This window comes from Trichoplusia ni, chromosome 6 (assembly GCF_003590095.1).
Source record: "Trichoplusia ni isolate ovarian cell line Hi5 chromosome 6, tn1, whole genome shotgun sequence".
Taxonomy (NCBI): Eukaryota; Metazoa; Arthropoda; class Insecta; order Lepidoptera; family Noctuidae; genus Trichoplusia; species Trichoplusia ni.
In genome coordinates, this window is record NC_039483.1 from 17081266 (window position 1) to 17107267 (window position 26002).

Consider the following 26002-nt stretch of genomic DNA (forward strand, 5'->3'; position numbering starts at 1 on the left):
ATAGCTAATTTAGTATCAACGCCAATAATTAAATATAAAATCACTTTTTTGTCAAATGTGTTTGTGTGTGTGTTTCTCTACTATTCCTTTCATTCAAGCAATAAAACAAGAACATACAAATATAAAAACGTATATTTTTACTTCACAAAATGACTAGCGAAATAGACTTTTACATAAACCAACTTATCCTATACTAAAATTTTATTGTCTTTGGTATAATACAATATTTACCTTAATTTCTAATTTGTAAATTCATATCAAAAATATTTCTATACATTGTTGACTAGATTTTGAGATTTATCAAATTTGTGCGTTAACAACACTGGGGGCTCTGTTATAGAAGTTTCTGTAACATCTTTGGTCATTATAATAATAGGAATTTTGTAAATATTCATTAGTATTAGCAGTGTAACAATTCGTGTCAGTATACGGGTACATAGAGTTATTATATTTCATATTATAGTTATAATCTTCAGTCTTTTCAATCTTTTTACTCTTGGCAGCAGTATCGAAGGCGTTCTTGAATATTTCGTAGTTCTTTTGATTAAAGTATGCTCCATTTACATGATTTCCTTCATAGCTGCCTTCATCATACGGGCTAGTTTCGTATCTTTGGTAATGATAAGTTTGTTGAGTCATATCTTCTCCGAAACTTGATGGATGTGTGAAGAAACCAGTTCCGGTAGTAGACGTAATACAGTTTCCACCTTTATTGTTCACGGAAACAGTAACATTCCCAACATTGATCAGAACTCCTTCAGTCGTTTGCATAAAATTAGACCCATTCGGGAATGGCCTACTGAATCCTTGAAAGTTTCTGTAGCTTCCATCAGTATTTCCTTCTGTTTTGTTAGGAACTAAGAAAATATCTCTAAAAGCGTCTTTAGTTGCTTTTTCTCCGTAGCTCTGTAGCTTATCGTAGCTTAAATTGAATTCTGGGGCTTGTCCAGAATTGATATTGTCTAGAGATTCTAATGTTTGACTGAGAGCAAATATATAGTTGTGTGCGAATCGTAATGTTTCTATTTTCGTCAATTTTGTGTCTTCAGGGAATGTTGGTAGGACACAGCGCAGTCTATCCAAAGCTTCGTTTAACATATGCATTCTGTTTCTCTCTCTGTCGTTGGCTTTCATTCTCCTATTCCTTTTGATCTTCATGAGTTGTGTGGGGCTCTTGCATCTTGTAATTCTGTTCTTGCCGTTTGCGTATTTTCTCTTTGGCTTATTGGGGTCTTTGGGTTTCTTCTCTTTCTTCGGAGTTGACGTGTTCATTGTTTGTACGTTATCTCCAAATGCTTTGATGTCATCGATCGGGTCTTGGAAAGAATCGTAGTCATCACTGAATAGTTTTCTCCTCACATCTTTGGTGGGGGTAAGGGATATTCCAAGATCCGTAACTTCGTGTTTCAATGGAGTGGAATGAGCGGATGTGACAAACGAGTCGTTATAAGATCTGTCGATACCGGAGTCATTGCTGCAGATGCTGTCGTTGAAGTCGCAATAGTCTTCGAAGTCGGTGCTGAACATTGTGCTATCCTGGAACAAAAAGAAACATTGGTTACATTCACATGACATTACAAAAAAAATAGACTATTGAGAATAAACTATCGTCATCTATTTCAGGCATTATTTTATTATTAACTTTATAGTGCTATAAATAATAATACACTGCTTTCAGTCCTAACAATTATTACTAGTTTTTTAAACAGCCCTAGCATAAGGGTAGCACCAATTACGACGCGGAACGGAACAGACAGGTGAGCCACCCCATGACCAGTAAATCGCGTGACAACACCAGACAAAGTCAGTTACTGTTGAACTTTATCACTTTCCACTTCCGGACTGATTTCCGATTTGGGGTGCTTGACGTTCAGAGATTTATTAGCAAGCACATAAATACATATGTCGAATTTGTTATTTCTCAAATATATATCCGACTATTGGTTGCCTTCTATTTGAGGTTACGAATGCCTGAAAATTATACCTTCTTGATTTTTACGAAACTGAGTTAATGTTGTTTTAATGGGTCATTTAGACGTTGCGAGAAATATCGTACATTTTGCAATTTGCAATAGGCCCTAATTCTCCCATAGACCTCTTCTGCATTTTTCAGTAATCTTGTCTTTATCATAGCACTTAACTTTGAATCTGATCACCTATCATAATATATCGACACAATGCCACCTGTTACTCGCACGCGACCGGCACGCTCGCGACGCGACGCCTACACCGCGACGCGTGCGTCGTTTGCTGTGCTGCAATCTTGTCGTTTTGGGCATTCTACTATAGCGATTTTGTTTATCCCTTCTGTATGATATACTAATAGATAACAAATCTAAGGGTTATCTGTAAGTTAAAGCGATGCATCCACGAGGACTCGTAGGTATAAATTAGAATGGTGTTAGTGTGTTACATTGTGTCCGTGACAAAAATAAGCGTAAAATAGAATTACAAAAAGTTGTGAGTGGGCTTAATGTTATTTAAAAAAAAAATGAGGTTTTGTTGCTTGTAGTGTGCGATATGTCTAAAAACGGTTTCTAAGGTTCTTTAGTTACTGTCATTACCATAATTTTATGTGTTGCTTAACAAAACATCTTTAGAATAATACATTTCATAATTATGCATATGTACTTAACTAGTAGGCTAATAAAGTTATCGCATACTATCTTTGCAATACCTTTAATCAAGCCTATTTAACAAGCTCGCTGTTTACTCAACTACTCTCTAACATAGTCAAAACTAGATACAGTAAAATATATCCGACTAATTATGCTAAAACACTAAATACGATCTCAATCAGCAAACAAGTGAACAGCGAGGGTGGTTGGCCACCTGTGCAGCACGCGTCCGGCACGCGACGCCTGCCCACCGCGCGCGTTTGTCCATCGGAGCGGAACCGAATCGAAAAGTTAATTGTTGTTGAATTGTTATGTTGGTTTATGAGGTAGGTGTTATAATGTTAGTATTACTTATTATTAAAGACAGTTTTGCGGACTTAGTATTGCTATTAGTAGCGGACTGGAGAAAATGAGTTATACCTAAAAGAATATTATATACGTAGATATAATATAATAGTGAAACATTGTACTTATAGTGAATACTGTTGCTAAACGCAAGGGGGGGTCTATGCCCAGTGACTTGATTATATTTAAAGTAGAACATCATACCTCTATATTTGATTTAAAGTAGAAGTTACGTATAGGATCAAAATATTCAGCTACGTTTCGAGGTTTCATCATGGTATTTTGATAAACTGATTACCCTTCAAGCTGCTGAAAGTATAAAACTGCGGTTGCTAAAGTGCTTTTTAAATTTCACGAAGATTAATGGTGTCACCATTGTAGCGCCATGCAGCTTATTTTGAATTGTTTTGCCTTTTCCTATTGCATTTATCTTAAGAAATATTACAACTATGTTTTCATTCTAGATGAACTAAAAAGTGCTATAGACACAAATGGAAGTTGAAACCTACAGCACCCAAATAAAAGTGGCGCTGGCCTCCAAACCGAAGGTTCGATTCCCAGAACAAATGTTTGTGTATTGAGCATGATACTGGGCTGATCATTTATTTATTTTTTGGACACACTTAGAAACATAACTATGTTTATCAATTGCCTAGTACTTTTAATACAAGATCTGCTTAGTTTGAGGCAAGAAAGCTTTGTGTGAAAGTTATGGATTATTATAAAATAAAAAACTCCAACTCACGATCAAAAAAATCTCGTACAAAAATCTTCTTTTCACCAAAAAAAAAATCACCACTACACAATTAAATACTTTCACGAAAATGTACTTAAAAATATACTAATATAATATTATATTTAGTCCATGTTGACTAGAGGTGAGCGCAGTGCGTGCGCGCGTGCGTCGCTGACTGGGGGCAGGGACTCTGTGCACCCTGCTTTATTGGGCTCTACAGGAATAGGGCGAACAGGCTCCACCCACCGCCACTTGAATCCCCGAAAATGATTTTTCCGAAGTAGGTTTATTAAATGATGTTAATTGATAGATGGAAATATAGAATACATTATGAAGCTCATTAATTTATGAGTGTCTTCTTGATTTATATTTGCAATAATTTATGGAGTCAAACGAGCTAATGATCAATTTAATCTAGTTCGCCCAGAAATTTTAAATGAAATTAAGCTTTAGATGCCGTTCAATACGGCTGATATATTGTTGATATTAAACATGTATCTTAAAAATCATTTAAATAACCGTTTCAACTTTAAGCTGTCGGTACTAATTGAGACAAATATACAATGTTATTTTGGCTCCAATAATTATTCAACAAATTTTGATGAAACTTATTCACACTATCTATCGACATTTATTAGCCTATTTACCTACATATATTCATTGTTGGTACCATCAAAATAAGACTTAATAAATATTTATACAACATTTTACAGCGAGCACTGACTGTCAACTTAGCACTTACAAAGACACTTGTTGCCAGTGCTACGAGCCTACGACCGACGTGTGAAGTAGAGATGGTCTGCGGTGTGTCACGACAAAACAGTTTCTTTTTAGTTTTATGACAGTCTTGCAAATGTCTAATATTTCTTGGATTATTAATATAGAATTCATACAATTATATACACATAATACAATGAAAAAGTTCAAAGTGCCATTCCAAAGATGTGAGGCCAGTATAAGATTCCAAAATTCAACCCCTTCCTGTGCTTGCTGTATTCCACCCATACAAACATTACTATGTAATCTATTTACTACGGGCACCTTGCAATAGCTACGCTTTAATTTATTTAATAGTTTAATAGCGCGAGCAAATGCGTCGTTTTTTATTGCCAAACCCTTTTGTCGATATTGACAAGCAATAAATTATATAAATATTTGATCAGACGCGCTTCGACAATGTTTTGTGGGATCTCGATGCAATTCGGTTACGCGATCTATTAGCTGGAATCTCGATTTTTTTATTTAAATCTGTATGGTAGCGTAACCTGCCAACAGATGCTAAATTATTAGTATGTTTCGTGGTTTTAGGCGCTATATTGTTTTTATAGTTTCAGTTTACAATAATGAAAAAGGGGGCCATGACGAATGTTTAAAAGAAAGAAAAGAGAGAAAAGAAAGAAAGAAAAGAAAGAAAAGAAAGAAAAGAAAGAAAAGAAAGAAAGAAAGAAAAAAAACATTCATCATCCATTGAAGAACATTTTTCAAATACTAAAAATGAATTTGTCTTTTTCGTGTATTCATTTTCTTCCATAGCAAGAATTAAAAAAAAAAACTGTTCCATTCATTCCATTTTTCAAAACTCCATACCACCATAAATTTCCTGCTGACACATCAACAATTTTCCACATTGATTCGTTCACCAGTTTCCGGGTGATCGGTTAACAAACAGACGCACAAAGCGACGTTTTAGCACCAAATGTCTCCGGTCACGGATCAATAACGATTGCCGGTGAAATGTTGACAAACTCCGTCACGGTAGCTGGCAAAGGGTTAATCTGTTATACTTTGGTACTAGGTAAATAATAACATTCTGTTATAATAAACCGAAATGTACACACTTTTGAGATCGCAATTTCGTACATAATGTTGTTGTGTCTTCGGTAACGACAAGAAGTATATGTCCTAGACGATAAGATCTAGTATTTTTTTTTAGTTGTTAACGTAAAAAGACCCGGCAAATACATATATGAAAGTGACGGCCAAATCATTTCATTTTCTAAAAGTAGATGTCCTCACTAGTATATAACTTAATGTTACTGATCATTAATAATAATAAAAGCAGTAATCGAACCCTCTATAACAGAAAAAACCTTTAATTGAGGAACAGAGATGGTGATCTCATGCTCTTCCTGAGAAACTCATAATTAAGAACTCCTGTTGCGTCCGGAACCCCTCTCTCCATAAAAATCCCTTAATAACGTCTAAACTGTCTGTCCGACTTTACAAAACAATCCGTTACTCTAATAAACATACAAAAATCAAATCACCCTCATACAGGTGTTCTTCAAACATTAAGAGAGAACCCTAATCTCAAAATTATAGCATCGCATTTTAAAATAATAAATTAAATGTGAACGTTAGGGCCGTCCGGGACCGGCAGAGTTTAGTTACTTTGCAGTCGCCGCGCTTGAGAGCCCATGAATGCATTAAATGTTCCTACATGCACATTGAAGGGTTAACACTGAGATTTTAGTGATGTGAAAGCGATTTATCGATAATTGTTTCTTACTTTCGTAACAGTTTTTTTTTATTAATCATTTTTAGGGAATGTATTTGTGTTTTACGTTCCATTCAGGTTTTTTCCGCATCAAAAGTTCCTCATTTTCCAGTTACGTACAAAATTTATTGTGAATGTACTTTATCAATCATATCTAGGTACTATAATAAACTAACGTATGCTATGAAAAACGTTCCAAAGATGCTCTTAGAATGATTTTTATAACTATCGGTTTTTAACAGAAACTTAGATGTTCAGAAAGTCAATCACAGGCAGTACAAGAGTTGTATAACCACGTATAACCATGTACCTATATGAGCACAACACATCCCTAGTCCATTCAACCCCACGTTGCCTATGGCACGCGCCCCTCGCGCCGCCAAACACCGGCTCGCCACCGAGCATAATTCTGCGGACTTAACCCGTACAACGCTCTCCGATCATTATTTGCTTGTTTTCAACTTAACTTTGTCTAAAGTTTTTTTTTTAATTTCCTTAGGGTATTCTACAAAGCTAATTGTAAGGGTACTCATAGATAAATAGTGAAGTGAAGGAAATTTCTTCGTCTTACTGCAAGTTTTGGTTTTTTGTCCTAAAACCTAGCTTAGGTGTAGTTTAACATTTTAAAACTGCGACCCACAATGGATGATGTATGGAGTTTTTTTTAACTAGCGGGGATTATGCAACTCTTCTGTATAAATGTTTTAATATTTAAGAGATTAGCGTCATGTTATTGCGTTTTAGTATAGGTAAATATTTTTTAGATTTAAAATGTTTTTATTTGTGGAAAAGATTTTTTGATTTTTAACAACGATGTTTTTTGAATGACTGGTGGTGTAATGTTTGACTTTAAAATGTATAATTTATAAGTTGAGCAATAACATCGAAATATTTGTACTTTAACTTCAATTAAGATTTTATATTTAACTAATTGAGTTACGTACAAGGCCGCCATGATTAAAACTCTGATATCAAATGTATTTATACATTTGATATCAGAGTTTAAAGTACAAATATTTCGATGTTATTGCTCAACTTATAAATTATACATTTTAAAGTCAAACATTACACCACCAGTCATTCAAAAAACATCGTTGTTAAAAATCAAAAAATCTTTTCCACAAATAAAAACATTTTAAATCTAAAAAATATTTACCTATACTAAAACGCAATAACATGACGCTAATCTCTTAAATATTAAAACATTTATACAGAAGAGTTGCATAATCCCCGCTAGTTGAAAAAAACTCCATACATCATCCATTGTGGGTCGCAGTTTTAAAATGTTAAAAAGGTTTGTTGTTAAGGGCTGATCCGAAAGGGTTGTAAATAATGACGGTGCAAGTCTTTATAGAAAACTAAACGGTCGCTAAAAGGGTCCTATTGAATAACGAGAGCGTGTTTTAACGAAAAAGTGTTGTAAACTTAAAGTAACAAAAAAGGAATTTCTTACGTTGAAGATATTTCTTTTTGTAATTTTGAGGTTCTGTGAAATATCATGATCTAATTATTTAAAAAATACTGACTTGATTTTCAATTGTCGTTGCAATCCCTTTTCCAATCAAATCAATTTATGTCCAATTTGTATGTATTTTTAACAAATCACTAATATTATATTCAGTTTTCTCATTAGTCAAAAAAAACTTGTGCTATGCTGCTAACGCCGCTGGCTAGTGATCACAGCGCCTGTCAGTTGTAGCAGTATTTAATAATCAAATATTCGTTGTTCATCATATCAAATGCAACGGATATGACGTTATCTTGACACACTATTGACAGCTTGTCAAACACGTCACATTCTTATGTAATATTAAAATAAAATCTATTTATTTTATGGGCAAATAACAATCAAAACACGATTCGAGATATTGAAGTTCAAAAAAGACATGTAATTATTAAAAAAAATCGCATTATTGTTGATAAAAGCGTGAGAAAATTATCCTCAAGAGCATGTGTTAGATAGCGGGTATCATTAATTTTTGCAATATCATATTTTTTAGTACAAATCGTGATTTTGTGAACGTTGCGCTTGCAATTTGACCCACCGTGCGATTACGTTTGTATTGTTTTGCAAATATAAATACTAGTATTATTGTTATTCGGATTTTAATTTAAATGTCACATTTATATGTAATAACGATATGGTTTTCAATAACTTATATCGGTTTTACATTTGTCTGATTCGTCGCTCGGACTAATATTGGAAGTTGTAACTGCGTATTTATCGGTTTCGCAGTGTACTTATAGATACTTTTAACAAATGTTTTGCAGTGTAAATGTGGTTTTTAAGAAAAAATAAATTCATGAAATTGTACATAATATTACGACTAACTTTTAATTTGGATTTTTAACTTATAGCATATGAATAAAATATGTTTTATTGAATGACTTTTCCTAAATCTAGCTTTACAGCGATAGCGCGTTTCCAGCGCATAGCCCAGAGCGGCACGCGCCAGCGCGAGCTGACTGCGTTAGTACTTGAACAGCCGTTCCATGAGACACAAAAAAATATTATAATAATATAGAAATATAAAAATAATATAACTAATACGAATGATAACAAAAAATCGCACCTATTTGCACAAATGTTCAATGCAACGCGCGCCGCGTATAAAATTCGCTCTAAAATAATTCCTAGCCACAATAAAACTGATAATCGAGCTAATCCTTATTTACACTGAAGGTGAGTGAAGTGGGTGCTCTGATAAGCTGCCAGGTAGACCGAATCAGCAATTTCTATTGGTGAATTTTCGATTTCATATCGCAAACTAGAAATCACCCTGACGATTTTTGCTGCACCTAAGAGGGTTATTTTATCGATAGGTATTATTTAAATACTTATTCAAATAAAACATGTAAATTAATCAATAAAATGCCACGCAATTTGCGGGTTAATGTTCGCTTTTCAATTTGAAATTGGCGCCCCATAAACATTGCTTAACTCGCGCCCTTTCCAAGCTACTAGCGCCGCGTAGCGGCCGTGCATTGATTTAAAACTTCGATAGCTTTGACTGCGGAACTAGGAGGAACTCGAAACAAAAACCTGGCTTTGAAAATAAATTAATACTCACTAACATATTTATTGACTGTAGTTTTTTGATATAATTTGTGTTATTAAAATAACAACGTGGAATTAAATTTAATATTATAAAACATGAAACAAAAAAAAAACCAATAGTAACACGTTTCTGAATAGTGGAACTGAAAGAGTAGTCCTAATTCTGTGAAAGTTCTGCGTGACGCGGCTTTCTTTATAGCGACAATAGTAGATGAAGATGAATAATAGAACACGCACGTTACATATGAGTGACGTGATCATTCAACATCCTTTAAAATTAGCTTAAGGAAACGTGCAAATAGACAGTATTACAGTACGTATTTCCAATTGAAACCCTACTGAGAAATAAATGAGGTTCAATCTTTGTCGTATCAAATGATCAAATTGAAACTTTCCTGTTTGTTCAAATATGTTTCAATTATTTCGTGGTAAAACCATTTTATTATTTTACCAATTGGCACATCTGATTTAAGTGATTCCGCGTTGGGAATTCTATGATTCCCGAGCGGCCGAGATGTCATTTGTGCCAATTATGATTAGACAGACAGGCAGGTCACATTGATCTCAACTCGGTTACCTAATACCGTTAAACAAGCAACCTTTTGACAGTTCTATAACTAGAAGAAATAAGTAGAGACGGACACAAAAATATATTTTTTTTAACGACTCTCGCACTAAGGAATTTATTCCTTGTGTCGTGTGTTTTCACATACATAAAAATCACATGCACAATGACACCCAGAGTCAGAACAAGCATTCGTGGATCGCACAAATGCTTGTATTACGCGGGGATCGAACCCGCGACACGACGCGTACTGTGGGTTTGGCGTGGTGACCTCTTCCAACCAACCAGTAAAATAAATTTCCTACCTGTTTAATAAAAACATAGATTTCTTACAGATAGTAAAACTTATCGGTTGAGGGTTTGAGAATGGGTATCGACAAATTCATTTGCCACCCAACGAATTTATGACTATAACAATTTATAGTTTTCGTTGTAATAACGGGAATAGAAATTCAGTATCTATCAAACTTCAACTGCTTCAATAGTTAAACAGTATAATATGTATATAGGTCAAGGCAGTGTCCTGGGACCTCTACTGTTTATTATCTATATCAATGATCTACCCAAAAGCATCAACCAATACGTAACACTATTTGCCGATGATAGTACCATAACTATACCGTGTAAAAGTAAAGATACCTATAATGAAGACATTAATAATTCCCTTTTATCAATGATACAATGGTTGGAAAACAATAATTTAAAAATCAATTTGGAAAAAAACTAATATCATGCACTTTACGCAAAGAGGATCTACTATGTCTAACCTGAATACACACTACAATAACAAAATTATTAATGAAGTTAACAACGCGAAGTTTCTTGGTGTAATTGTTGACAAAAAAACTTAATTGGAAAATACACACAGAGGCCTTAATAAAAAAAATAAGTAAATCTTCTTACGCAATATTCAAATTAGTACCAATGCTCAACATCGACGCTCTTCTTACGGCATACCATGGTTTAGTTTCATCCAATCTTAGATACGGCATTATCTTTTGGTGTAACTCTACGAATAAAGAACTAGTATTTAAAGCCCAGAAGCAATACATAAGGACTATGTTCAAACTAAAGGTCACGGAGAGCTGTAAACCATTTTTCATAAAATATAAAATATTGACACTACCCTCTTTTTATATTTTGGAAAGCGCAATGTTTGTTAAGAGCAATCCTAACTTATTTCCACGTAGGTATGTCTGATGTGGTCGTTCGTAATAGACGCGATAACACTAAACTTTGCCTACATAAGTCAAAAACTACTTTAATGAATAACAGCATATTTTGCATGGGTCCAAAAATATATAATAAAATTCCTAAACACTGGAAAGAACATAACAGTAATGTATTTAAAAATTTTCTTGCAAATAAATCCTACTATAATATTAAGGACTTTCTGCATGACAACATTGACCACTATCTGCAATGAGACTTAATACAGAAATACAGTTTTAAACACTAAGTTACTGCTAATTAAGGATAAGTAATAGAAATCATCAAATACACACAATAATATATACGAAATTGGTAATATATGTATCACTAAGAATTTTGTATAATTAAATGGTATATAAATGTAATGTTAGATAAGTACAGTTATATATACATATACCTATAGATTTTCTATTTAATGATGTTGTTTTTCTGTTTTAATGTATATTGTATAAATTATTAATATAAATATATAAGGTGAAAGCTAATTAGTAATGTAAGTAATTATTTTGTTATATTTGTACGCCGTAAAGGCTAAACATGACTGCCTATTATGTTTCCTTTAACAACTTGCATGCATAATTATGTATGTATACTCATGTTAATACAAATAAAATGATCTTTTATCTTTTATCTAGGTAGAAACACTATATACGGATCATGAGATACCTATGTGAGATACGTACAACTTGGTTGAGGACGACGGACAGACGAAACCGTATGTAAATTAAATAAGTATTTGATTAATGCTTGATGCCAAAAATATTAAAAAAAGAATCGTATCCTCAGCCATTACTACTATTACGTAATATACTACTTAGTTACTACAAAAAACCTATCAAAGTACGTAATCAGACAATTTCAATTAAGATTTAAAATAGGTATAAATGAATGTATGTATTATTAATACAATTCTTTTACAAAAAAAAAAACAATTGGTCATCACTTAAATTACGGTCCGTACCAACAATTCTTTAAAATCGATTTTCATTTTTGTTGGTACTTGTTGTTACAAAGACTCTAAAAAACTAGCTAATACGGTCAATGAGATACATCCTAGTAATTGACGGACGGACAGACAGATAAACAACAGAGTCTCAGTTTCAGATTTTACCTCACGTGACCAACGCCAATACAATACCGAGTGACAAAGACTGTTGGACTATTGGTCCCGTCAGACGTAAAACCCATTCAACTAAATATTCAGCAAATATCAACTTTTCCTTAAGGAAGCAAATGTATCCGTCTTGATCGAGCTAACTGTATATTGTGTTACGCCGATAAGACAAAAAAACCGGTCGAATAAAAATTTCGTACTGGGGTTCTGTATAACGACAAAATACTGAAAATTTTATTTGAACTTTGGTAATGTAAGTAATTTTAGGAATAAAGGATTTTCTGCACCTTTTTAAACAAAATTTCGGTCTGATCTTTATCGCTTCATCTTTCATATAAAAAATAATTATTATTTCTACATTTTAAAGCATAGCGCAAATACCCGAATTTCGCATAATTTTAATATACCAATTCAAAGCAAAATCAATCCATTCTCTTAATGTTGCTGTTAACTGCACAAATTATCCGACCATCGAATAAACACAGGAAAATGAAGTGAATCATATTAAACAAAGGCGTAGTTTACATAACGTGAATCCCTAATAATTATTTAAATACCTAGCGAATAGAGCTTTATCAGCAGGCAGCTTCATACACGGTCTAGTAATGTCAAAGACTCCTCTTTGACAAGTTGAGCGTGAAATATATATAAAAATATTTATTTGATACGCGCGCGTTTTTTATGTAATAGTGAAAATACATAACTTTTCATTTTATAAATGAATGAAACATCTCTGTAGTATTGTGCAATACAGTGCACAGAATAACTTTCATTCAATAAACGCAAATAAATAAGAAATAAAATCATGTTTATTGTAAGAACTGTTGGAAAGTATGCGATTCATCCAAAGAGAATTAATGTAAGGTGTTTGTCTGTGGTTAATAAAACAATCGTAAGTAAAGTCATTATTTTATTATTGCCGCATTATAAATGTAATAAATACGTAAAGTATATTTAATATACATTTCAACCTTTGGACTGTGGGATTGTTTATCTTCTGACACTATTTATTATGACCAGTCGTACCTGTTATCGTCAAACGGTATCAAGCAACAGTGTAGAATACATCGTCAAAATAATTAAATTAAAATATCATTGTGATTCAGCCTAATAATACCTGGTATTTTTATCACGAGTCGTGTGTTGATTTGCGATTTGAAATTGGATTGCAACAAATAACTGTAAACATTGCTTACTTTTCAAAAATGAGTAATTCAGTGAGTATACTTTTATCTATACCAATAAACCTATTTAATTAATTATATACTATTTTAATAAGCCTTCATATATTTTTTATGACTGGAGATGATCACAGTATGTCATACTGAGTTTCATTTCCAATCACTTTTGTAGAAAAAAATACATTTACCACGTCTTTCAAAATTTTAATATAAATTATGACACAAACAAGTAAAATGCCATAAATTATGCACTGAAAAAAACTTTTTAACCACTCAAATCCAGAACTAAGACTGGATTTAGAAAAAAACTTGGGTCAAATCAGTTAAACTTTTTAAGATGGGCAAAGGTCAACTCGCTATGAATCCACAACAAAGTTGCCTGTAATGTGTAATGAATTAAACATTTACCTACAGTCTAAATATATACAATGTCATATACAAAATGAAAACACTCATATTTTTATAGTTATTAAGTACTAATTAGTTTATTTAAAAAAAAAACGGTCTTCGTAAGGTCTTAAAAAGTTTCATGACTAGAAACTAACATTTTTATACATACAGCTGTCACTACTATTGGGTGTAAATAATAGGTTTCTATAAAATAAATAAAAAAAAACTATATATACTATTTGTATAAAATTTGAGACTATGTTTAAGTTTGGGACATAAATATTCTCAAGGTCATGAGACTCCTACATTGTGGAAGAGAATAAATAATAATGAAACAGGTTTTATTCTCAATAATATTAATTAAAAAAAATTTAATTTATGCTAATTCTTCTGACATGTATCTATCGTACTTTGTCATGATTAATGAGTTTTGAGATTTGATCAAATTCTAGGTTAACTTTAGGTATACTAAGAATGTAACTTAGGTGTGGTAGTTTATCTAATATCTAGTACTTTTTATTTGCTCTTGACAATCATTTTCTGCACTGAAAATGACCTTGTCTTATTAATTAACTGATCAACACTAATGATATCAGCTTAGCATTTATCCTTAAGAATCTAATTGTTTGATTTAAAAGGTCACAAAAAATGTTCATAGCATTTAAAAAGATATGTAGGTATTTAGGTAATGTCTCAAAGGAAAAAAGATATGACTATAATGTTTGTTTTTATAGGAAAATCCAGTAGTAGCAGTGAAACAAGGAAAATTAAAAGGATCTCTCAAGAAATGCTTGGATGGAAGTTCCTACTACAGCTTTAAGGGAATCCCATATGCGCAACCACCTGTGGGAAAATTGAGGTTTAAGGTATGTATTTGTTTCTTCTGTAATCATCTCAACGTACTATAAATCCCTGCAAAGTTTTTTTTAAGAATAGTTAATGCTTGCTTTTCAAAAAATACCAGTCTAAAATATTTTTTTTGATAGAATTCATGTCTGTTTCTCTCCGTCAGCACATTAATGCACGGTTATCAATTACTATCAGCCTAGTTTGTTTTTGTAAACAGGACCCTTTACCGGTGCAGCCATGGGAAGGAGTACGCGATGCCTCAGAACACGGCCCGGTATGTCCACAATACGACATGGTCACAGCAGATTTCGTAGAAGGGGACGAAGACTGCCTGTACTTAAATGTATACACAAAGAACCTTCAGCCTGGTTCTAAGATACCCACAATGGTGTATGTTCATGGAGGAGCATTTTTATCAGGCTCTGGAAATTCTGAAACTTATGGCCCCGAATTCCTCTTCAAAAATGACGTAATCATAGTCACATTGAACTATAGGCTGGAAGCTTTGGGTTTCCTTTGTTTGAATACCCCTGATGTGCCTGGAAATGCTGGTATGAAGGACCAAGTACTGGCTTTGCGTTGGATAAAGGAGAATATCAGTAAATTTGGAGGAGACCCTGACAACATTACTTTATTTGGTGAGAGTGCGGGCAGCGCCGCTGTCACCGCTCACATGCTGTCACCCATGTCACAAGGACTCTTTCATAGAGCAATAGCACAAAGTGGTGTTTGTCTATCTTACTGGTCTATTGCTCATAACCCTGTAGAAAGAGCATTCAGAGTGGGAAAAGTTTTTGGATTTGATACAGACAATCCTTACAAACTGGCTGACTCTTTAAGAAGTCTACCTGTTATGGAACTGGCAAAAATCTCTATGAAAGTAAGAACGGAAGACGAAAAATACAGAGGTCTGCCAATATACTTAACTCCCACAATAGAAAAGAAATTTGATGGAGTGGAATCCTTTTTGACAGAAGATCCCATGGATTTGCTTTTAGCTGGCAAAGTCCAGAAAGTACCACTGTTGCTCGGTTACAACTCAGGGGAGGCTATGCTGATGGTCAACGACCATGTTAGAAAAATAGACATCCTGAATAAGGAGCCATCATATTTATTGCCGAGAGATGTTGCCACAAAAGTGTCTAGGGAAAAAATGATTGAATTAGGTGCTAGAGTTAAGGAGTACTATGTGGGGAACAAGGACTTTTCGAAAGATAATGTGCGACCGATAATAGATCTACATACAGATATTAATTTTACATATCAAATGCAGAGATTCCTCCATTTCTACAACAGTTTGGCGCCTACCTACATGTACGTGTTTAACTGTACTACAGAGCTGAATATGTTGAAGCAGGTGTTGGGAATGTCCAAACTTGAGGGCGCTTGTCATGCTGAAGATCTTTTTTACCTGTTCTGTAGTGAAATGTCACGGCAACACTATGAGAGCCATGAACACGTGAGAGCTGTGGTTGACCGGCTAACAAAGTATTGGACTGATTTTGCAAAGACTGGGTAAGCATAAACTTAATTTTCAATAATCAGTAATTAATTATACCTGATTTTTTACCTAAATTCTAGCAACATGCAATTATAATTAAAAATATTTATTTAATACAAATAGTGCGATTATTAGGAACATAACCTGTTTAATAGAAAAAAGATGGGAATGCTTAAATTCACATAATTTTATAATAACAATAAATATTATTTTTTAGCAACCCAACTCCCACCAAGGAAGGCGTAGAATGGCTGCCTTACACTTCATCAAACAGAGAATACATGATTCTAGATCATCAAGATAAAATGGCAAATTATGCGGCAAAAGAACGAGTCGAATTCTGGAACAAAATCTACTCTGACGCCGGACTACCTACTATTACGAAATCTACTTTATAGTGTATGAAAACTTAATTATTTTAAGCTGCAATGATAATTATTATTTATGACGTAAGATAAGTAAAAACATTTCATTATATGAAGAGTGACGTTTTAAGATACTAGTGGCATTACGCAGTACTGTGACGAATATTATTGAGTCAAGGTTCAAAGATACGTCTTAATGTATTTAAAACTTTTATTATTATTTTCTCAGTCTTCCAATGGCTTATCTGCGGTCCTAAGACCACATTATAAAGTATATAGTTCCATTTAACTGAGCAACACGCCTTTTCGCCATTTAGTGCGGTGTCTTGCTTCAACGACTCATTATTGACCCTCCTAAGAGGCGATAGTAGCTTCCCATTGATAACAGTTTAACTTGCATTTCAGACTTGATACAGTCCATCTAGGCGACTGACATTACGACAGTCGTTAACGTTTCGATAAGTCACGTGAAACGTGAGTCATAATGTAGCCATAAACAAAATCTGAAAAGTCAAAAATTAACACGAGTTGGCACTAGACCTTCGGGTACCTTTGACAGTACTAATAGTATTTGATACATAAAATGTTGTTACTGAATACCTCATTATTATAAGACTTGACTGACTAGCTTATACGGCTGTTGGCAAGGTAGAACAAATGGCGTTATTCAATAAAAATACTTTTAAAGTACTATTTTCCTAGTCTTTATATAAAAATTTTGAGAATACTTATGTGTTATGGGTATGCGAATAATATATTTATGAATTACAATTAGGCTAAGTTTAAATCGTTGTATCGTTATCATATTTGAAAATGACTATATATTTTTATCACTTATATTATATGTAAGTGTTAATTCTTGTTAAATCATTTAATTTATTTATCATTTTTATTATGTCATGTTTACAATTCAATAGTGTATGTATACTTCGGTGCATTTAAAAAGAGCTTCGAGGAACTAGGGCCCCCATTATAGTAATAACGACATCAGGATGACAACAAATAGATCTAAAATCACTCCTCCTGTATTAACATTGTACACATTATATCAAAAAATTAAAAAGACACCCAGAGTTCTTTTAGGACACGTCGATTTGTATCTACTTAAAGTATCGTTATTTTTCTTGTATTGTATTTATGTAAATTTTGATACTATTATGAGTATTACCTAACCATCCTATTTATATGAAAAAACTAATGTTAATATGTACTTACAAGATATTAATGACAAACAAATATTAAAAGGTATTTGACAAAAAAAATATATTAATACGTCAGCTGGAGTTCTAAAAACTAGCTGGATACTTAACATATTTAATTCACTGAATAAATATTCAAGACGATCAAACGAATTTAGGATGGCGAAAGCTAGCTAGTGACGTCACTTATTGGTAAAAACTGTACTGATAAGTGACGTCACACGATATAGGAGGTTACTGTACCATCTTTATTACTTTTGACGCGTTAAAGTTATAAGGATTGTATGCTTTTAGTCAAATACCGAATTGGATTATTTATAATGATATTGTTCTGAACATGTGTTATTACATGCTCAGTGTTGTTGGTTGTGGAATTTCTATTTGTTGTTTTATAATGTTTTTTTTTTTATGGCAATGGTCGTTATTTATGAGAATTATATCATATTTTTTTCATTCTATGGAGTGTTATCTGTTTTAATACTTCCTTATTCCCTTAAACGTCCTATCCAATGTAAGCCAATTATTCAAATTTGAGTATTCAATTTTTTTTAGTCTTTCATAACTGCAATGTACTGCAAATTTATGAGAATAGTTTTAGTTTAATTTCAAGACATCAGAGGTGCCTGACTTATGATACTTTCTAAAAGTGAGCAAAGTAGTCGATGACGATGTTATTAATTTAGAGGCATTTTCAAGGCAACTAGCTTGACCACATCGTGTTTTGTAGGGATGTTATGGATAATAATATGTTATTTTATATTTGGTTCCCGTCCGTATCCGAGACTATTTGAAACTTCTACGTTCAGGTTTCGGTTACGATCCAATACTTGTTCTGAGTCTGGATGTCTTGTGGAAACCCCCATTAAATTCTTTACTGCGAGAAACGTTTTTTAGTATAAAAATGTAACAACCTAATTGTATGTCAGACTGCTCGGATAGCCGAGTGGTTGAGGTCACATGCCAAACCCACAGAGCGCGACAATCCCCGCGTAGGACAAACATTTGTGTGATTACTAATGCTTGTTCTGAGTCTGAATGTCTTTGTAAAACCCCCCGCTACACAAGGATTAATTTTCTTAATGCGGGAGTCGTCTTTTAAAAATAAAAAAAGAAGAAAACCATTTTCGCCATGCACCAATTTTCAAACGGTGGAGGAAAACATCGCGAAAAATCCACTACACGTGAGAACTTCTCAGAGAGCTCAACTAAGCATAAAGAATAGCAGATTCAGTTCAATTTTATCAGTATTTCTCATGACTGATAGGCCTATACTTAGTTGGAAGTTCGGTTAGTTACGGAACCCCAAAATAAGTATTTAACAGAAACTCTTATAGAATAAAAACCCATAAATTATGTTCTGTTTAGCTGACCTCAATTTATAACTTCAGCAAGTAATTACAATTGTTTTATAGCTGTCAGAGCGATGCCATTAGTTAAATAAGTATCACGATAATTAATATTATAAACTGCAATTATGACTGTGAGTCTTGATCTCTACCCTAACCTAACCCTCGGACAAGTGCATCAGATTCCAGAAAAAACTCTGGGGCTACGTAAAAAAATATAAAAATTGGTTTAGTGGTTTAGGTGCTAAAGGTTTACGACAATACTTCGACTTTATATTTTCGCTGACGAAATAAGAATTAGATAGGTGTGATGTATGTGACTTTACAGTTTTCCTGCTAGTAGTTGGTAATGTTTATTAGTATACAAATACGCCAAATGTACATATTATGTTAAGTTATATGACAGTTGTCATCTCGTAATTACACGATTGTTAGTTCATATAAGATGGTGAGGTAATCTTTAAACTATTTTATTTTCTTAAATAAGTTTCAACGGTTCTATTGGTATTGATATGGTATATGTTAGAGATAATTTTATACACTATTATTATATTATTTTTAATATCTACCCTTTTTTAAGACTTTGAAACGCAAAACCTAGTGAAGGAGAAGTGTTTGTTACGCTTCTCGCCGAAACTGCTGAAAGTGTTCAGATATAACTCTACAATACTAAAACTTACCCAATAGGCAGGCTTTATTGGCAAAAGGTTCCTATTCCTATATCCTTATTCCATCCACTGACTTTTACCACGTGTAAATTGCTATACAATACTTACATAGTGCAACTATATTCGCCAATATATGTAATTGCTTCCTTGGAAAAGTTGTAACCGCAATGCGCAAATGCGGTATTCAAAGAAAAACATTAAAATCCTGTCAGATGAACTTATAACCTACTCCTTTTTAGGTCAGATAAATATAGGCAAGGTCGGGGAACAAGCGTTGTTCAATTATTGGTTCCGTAAAAGAACAATACATATTTAAATCATAGTATAAAAGTAAAGTGTTTCACTACTACGTCACAGTGATCGTAGTCATGTTGTGGCTCGTGGTCGCTTTGGTGGCCCTTTTGTGGTGGACATATACTCGGCATTCAGACAGGTTCAAGGAAGTGTCTAGCAAAATAAAATGTAGTATCAAAGCTTACCCGGTTTTGGGACATGCGTATTTGTTTGCGATGCAAGATGGGACAAGTAAGATATATTTTTCAGTTCCTATTTTTTCATCATGCTGCCATTTGGTTGAAAAGGTATCGGTTTTGGTGAATTGGCTGCCAGGATGAAATGGGGTGTTGCGGGTAGGGTATATAACCGCCGCATGTATAGTGACCGCTGGGGGTGACTACCAAATTGGAGCTAGAAAGTTCTAGTCGTGGCCGGCCTAGTTTTTATAAATTGTATGCATATCAAGAGGACTGGTTAGGAGTGGTCCAGGACAGGGAATAAAAAATGTTAGGTAGGCCCTTTCTCAGCAGATTGTAAGCAAACTGATAACTAAGAATAATCACACGACGGTTGCAAATGTTGGACAAATCATTCATTAGTCTGCTTTTAAAAAAGAATACCGTCATCAACGTTCAACAACAGCAATCAGGTTTTCAAAAGTTACTGTTGCGACCAAAGTTAACTTATTTGTATCGCTGTAAATCTTAGTACGTTTTGCAAATCCAAAAACGTCTACTTTTGTTTTTTATTCCTCGACGCAAAAAATCAAAGCTCCAAGAATTATATTTCATCAAAATCGTTTCTAACCTTTACAAGACATGGCGGGTAAATTCTTTACAATTTTGTTGGAAGTTCAGGAAGTTCTGCTCTCAAGTGAAGTATTGAATTCATACTTACATTAATGTTTCAGGTCGTATGAGGTATTTCCAAATGTTCGGTCGTGAAGCTATCAAAAATGGAGGTCTCACTAACCTATGGTTGGGGGAGAAATACTACGTTGGTACGTACATACCTACCTACTTCTTTAAACCTATTGCAATTCTCTCTACTTGGGCATCTTTTATTTTCAGTCAGCTAAAAGGTCAGATCATAACCTAAATTAAGACAAAATGTCTTTTAAGGCTGAAGCTTTCTGAAGTGGTAGTTCTAAAAGTGAAACGTAGTCATGTGCCTCTTCCTCACAACTGAATCTTAGTAAATGTATTTTTTGAATTGTCTTGATTACTCATTTCAGTTGTTGTAGATCCAGTTGATCTGGACGTCATTATGAAGGCTTCATTAGAAAAGGATGAAATAATGCGATTCGCGAGAAACTTTATTGGTAACGGGATTATATTTGCACCGTGTGAGTATTTCGATATTTTAGAACATTTAAGGCCAGAAAGAGATTCGAAAGGGGTAAACAAGTAAACAAGGTGGGGTCAGGAAGCGGTGGCGGGATAAATTCGAAAGACACGCACGAACTTCGAAAAAAAAAGACATTTAAAGGCAGAGGCATTAGCTCCCAAATACGAATGTTTTTGATTTTATAGGATGTATTCAACCATATTATATCAACTTGCTAGAAAAACAGCAAGGCTTAGTAGCCACCACATACTTACTACTAACCCCACAGCAATCAGCAATGCATTCACACATACGTCTTGTGTAACTTCAATATTACGAGATTTTTAAATGTGTCTAGTGCCAATATGGCGTCCCCGTCGCAAGATTCTGGCGCCGACCTTCAGTCCCAAGAACTTGAACAACTTCGTGAAGATCTTCTCCCAGCAGAGCAGTGTGATGGCTGACAAGCTTCAGGACGAGGAGGGCAAGGGCCCGTGCTCTGTGTGGAAGTATCTGAATACTTATGCTATGGATTCTGTATGCGGTAAGTTGTACTACAGTATCTAATGTTTTATAATTATAAAATGTATGAAATCAAAATCGAAAGTCGATATAAAGAATCATATGAAAATGGATAATTAATTCCGAAATCTATCTGCCTCTTCAAACCTGTAAATAGTATAACTTATTGGTCGTTACTTTGTCTACGTGGTTGCTGGCGAAATATTAGCTATTCAAGACTCAATAAATTTATAATAGGTACATACATATATTGGCCGACTTTAGATACATTGCAATGATATTAATTATAAAGTCACTTTGAGACTAGAACTCCTCGTACTTCTGGTCTGCAATTTCTAAATAAACCATGGAGTCAGACAAGCCACCTCAATATCAAATTATTGTCGTTTAGTATTTTGTCCAACCAAATATTATTATACATACTGTGCCAAATCACCTTTTTATCAGAAAACATTTCTTTTCCATCTCGAGTAACCAAATACTCTGTATCAAATCTGTTTATTGTCTTGCTATAGAAACAGCACTGGGTGTGAAAGTGAACGCTCAGAAGAACACAGAAGAGCCATTCATGAAGGCTTTCGAGGAGACTTGCCGTTTAATAGCCATGCGCATGGTGCAGCCCTGGCTGTATCCCAACGCTGTGTACCGACTACTGCCGTATCATGCCAACTTTGAAGAGTGCAAGCGAATCGTATGCGGCTTTATCGATAAGGTACGTATATAATTTACAGTTTATAAATATGTAAATATTTCTGCGTCACAGTTTGTCAAAAAACAGTTGCAATCACATGTCTTTAAGCAAATCTATAGAAACTGTAACAACACCTATGCGTAAAAATGTTTTATTTTGGCCGATTATAAAATATATTTGGAAGAACGCAAGTAAATTGGCATAGCCAAGTTAAGCAACCTTAATTGGAATATAGAACCTACGCGTTCTTGAGAGAGGTGTGGTTCAACCCGAATTTAATTCTTTACCAAGAGTATTGTTTTGTTCCTTATGGACATAACATGTGTTCAAATAACAATAACCACATTATTGAAAATACTTTGTTTTGTTTGCCACAGATAATCAAGTCAAAACGAAAAACTATAAAAGAAGACGCTGAACTAAAAAAAGGTGAGTCAAGTCTTGAAATTAATTCTCAAACATATCTAAGAAAATCAGACATTTTTAACTTTAATATAAAACCAACTAACTTGAAATCGCCAAATCCATTCGGGAGCTAAGTATATAATAATGCTACAGACGTCTTAAGGTCAGGTAGGATTTTGACAGTCAGGGGTTAAAGGTAATATTTTTGCTTTCTTAGGTAGCATGGTTAGGTAGCTTGCTTACTAACTTATATTTTTGCTAGCTTACTTAGGTAATGAGTACAAAGTGTGGTTTACACATTTAATTGTTCCACTGGTCTATCGGACCATGTTAGGGGTTAGGTACAGGCCAAGCGTGGTCCACTCATAATAAACGTAATTATATCACTTTGATCAGGTTAAAAATGTCATGAGCAATGTAATTATATTTATGATGTTCAGTTGGTATTTCATACTTCATTTACATTTGATAAATTATTTTTAATTGACTTCTTTTATTCCATTAGAGATACTTGGTTCTTTAAAGAACGTTCTCCTTTTTGAAGCTGGTTTAAAATAATACTGATACCAAAGTTTTTTCGCTTTAATGCCTACTAGATACTATTTACCCTGAACGACCCTTATTTAAGTATATTTTCTAGTCTCGTAAATTTTACCAAAAAGATAATCGTACATTCTGACGTAAGTGTAAAAAATGTAGGTATATATTTTAACATTAATGTCATAATATATGATTTCATAACGAGTTTGAATGGTACCGGCCTAAAATCGTTTATGGGTAAAAGAAAATTGAGGTTGATTATCCACCAATTTATTTTTTATCCAACGAATTTATCACCGTAACAACCGGATGCATCCGCTGCTTAATCTGGATCTTTGTTTATGCGTTTTTGGTTATTGCGGCAACTGAAATACATCATCCGCGAAAATTTCCACGTTCTAGCTGCCACGGTTCTTGAAAAACGGACAAACAGCTTTGCCTTTTGGAAATAAGACAAAATAACCTCTTTTAAAACGATAGCAATAGTTATCTTACAGATAACTGATAAAATTGGAGAATCTCTTCAGTGGGTCGGTCAAAGTCCGAGATATTGATAAGAAATTAAAAATAGAATATTTTTTCTTGGTATCTTATCATTTAAGCTGTTGTTAACGTGTGTCACTTAGTAAGTGTCCAAAGTACGCGGACTTTGAACAATTTTCAAATAATGTTTGTATTATAGGCCTCTATTATTGTTTTACTAAAGTACAAAGTACGTAAACTATCGCTCGATAAAACCCAAGTCACGTCGCCCACGACGCCCACAATGGATTTGGTGTGCTGATCTTAACGCATTCAGCTATGCGTCCAGTTAAGACACTGTCTATTCTGTTGTACAAAATGAGAAAACGAATACATGTACATATATTGTATTGCCACTGCATCCCGAAAATTTAAAATATTATCATAAACTGGCGTTACTACAACAGGTCCAAATGACATAAATACATTCTTGGAGTTAATAACTGAGGCATCGGGTGGTGACCGGGGGTACTCCGACGAGGAGTTGCAGGAGGAGACCCTGGTGTTGGTGGTCGCTGGGACTGACACCTCCGCAGTGGGAGCATGCTTCACTATATGCATGCTTGCCAGGCATCCTGATGTACAGGAGCGGGCGTGTGAGGAGTAAGTAATCTTTGAATGTACGTTCTGACCCTTTTTTAGCATTAAATATAGCAGGCGTTTGTTCATTTAAGATGTGTTTGCTATTAAAAGACAAGATTGATAACCTCTTTTTCAGTAACTATACGGATGAAACACTTCATTCGTCTAAAATATAAAAATGGAAATAAAATATTTTTTTTAAATTTCCCCAGGCTACATGAAGTATTTGGCGATTCCGACAGACCTTTGACGAGCGAAGACCTGCCTCGCCTGAAGTACTTAGATGCAGTTGTCCGGGAAACACTCCGGCTGTACCCTCCTGTGCCACTCATTGTCAGGACTGTTGAGAAGGAGATACAACTTCGTACGTAGGCTCTGTTTTGGGCTGTAGGCATTTTTGGGGATCCGACCAAAAAAAGTGTTACCTATATCGCAGCCCAATTAAGGGTCCACTGTCTGCAAATATGTTTTTCTTTTGCATATTTGTGAGGAACCCTCAGTATTGCGAGCCCGACTCGCACAACCAAAGCGTGTAGTCTTATATTACTTATTGGTTGTATCACTTTTTTCAATACATACAACAAGATCTCAGTCCAATTGTAAGCCTTTAAAAGGATCAGCTCTCTAAAGTTATTCCGTGAAGTAATATATACAACGATCATCCCTATTCCAGCTTCAGGAGTAACATTAGTCCCTGGTTGTGGAGTTCTGGTCCACATCTGGGGCACGCACCGCAACCCCCAGTACTGGGGAGACGACGCCGATCAGTTCCGACCGGAACGGTTTCTGGAGACGCTCAAACATCCCGCTGCATTCATACCCTTTAGTTATGGACCTAGGAACTGTCTTGGTTTGTATTTCATTTAATACTTAAAAAAAAAGAAATATAACATGCCAATACCACTGCTAAATGTACTCACTTAGGGCAAAGAACTAAGATTCTTGCCATCAACTCGAATGGAAGAAGGAAGTCTTTAAAGGATAGGCAAGAAGTTTATTATGAACAGGAAATAACTTTAAGCTGTATTAGGTTCGTTCTGTATTAGCAATTCAATACTTTATGTTTTGAATTAAAGTTGATTAAGACAGTACAAGAAATAAAGTGCAAGTTTATAAAGAACATCATCATTCCTTTCCTTCACACGAATATCCCTGTACCCTTCCTTTTTTATTGTTTATTTCACAATTGCAAAATGATTGGTTTTCCTTTTTAGGATATCAGTACGCCATGATGTCAATGAAGACAGCTGTAGCGACAATCTTACGGAAGTATAGAATCTCGATGCCTGGCTCTAAACAAAATGGCGTCAACGTCGCTGACACTCCGATGACAGTTAGTTTCGACATCATGATGAAAGATGTCGACAGGTTTACTGTGCAGTTGGAGAAAAGAACGAAGTGAAATACGAAGAAAATGTAATACGAAGATATGTATAAGTAGTGTTTAATGTTTAATATTTTAAGGTGTTTATATAGTTCTGGAAAAATGAAAAA

The 26002-nt window shown here is 34.2% G+C and overlaps 3 protein-coding genes across 4 annotated transcripts; 2 read left to right on the plus strand and 1 right to left on the minus strand.

The window, feature by feature from the left end:
* Window positions 1-300: 300 nt before the first annotated feature.
* Window positions 301-3728, minus strand: LOC113495353 (basic helix-loop-helix neural transcription factor TAP). Its single transcript, XM_026874039.1, has 2 exons — window positions 3709-3728; window positions 301-1536 (listed from the first exon to the last, which is right to left on the minus strand). Exon 2 carries the CDS (start codon window positions 1525-1527, stop codon window positions 301-303), a length of 1227 nt encoding a protein of 408 aa, XP_026729840.1. The 5' UTR covers window positions 1528-1536; window positions 3709-3728.
* Window positions 3729-12805: 9077 nt separating this feature from the next.
* LOC113495333 (carboxylesterase 4A-like) lies at window positions 12806-17424 on the plus strand. 2 transcript variants are annotated; one of them, XM_026874015.1, is made up of 4 exons: window positions 12806-13037; window positions 14451-14582; window positions 14783-16080; window positions 16284-17424. In XM_026874015.1, the coding sequence occupies exons 1-4, from the start codon at window positions 12951-12953 to the stop codon at window positions 16462-16464; spliced, it is 1698 nt and encodes a 565-aa protein (XP_026729816.1). In that variant the 5' UTR covers window positions 12806-12950; the 3' UTR covers window positions 16465-17424. The 2 variants fall into 2 exon arrangements, with proteins under 2 accessions (XP_026729816.1, XP_026729817.1); XM_026874016.1 differs by lacking the exon at window positions 12806-13037 and adding an exon at window positions 13057-13362.
* Window positions 17425-19563: 2139 nt separating this feature from the next.
* Window positions 19564-25999, plus strand: LOC113495392 (cytochrome P450 4C1-like). The gene is made up of 10 exons (XM_026874091.1): window positions 19564-20169; window positions 20831-20920; window positions 21155-21265; window positions 21605-21790; window positions 22284-22480; window positions 22837-22888; window positions 24334-24529; window positions 24721-24872; window positions 25182-25358; window positions 25723-25999. The coding sequence occupies exons 1-10, from the start codon at window positions 20013-20015 to the stop codon at window positions 25908-25910; spliced, it is 1506 nt and encodes a 501-aa protein (XP_026729892.1). The 5' UTR covers window positions 19564-20012; the 3' UTR covers window positions 25911-25999.
* Window positions 26000-26002: the final 3 nt, after the last annotated feature.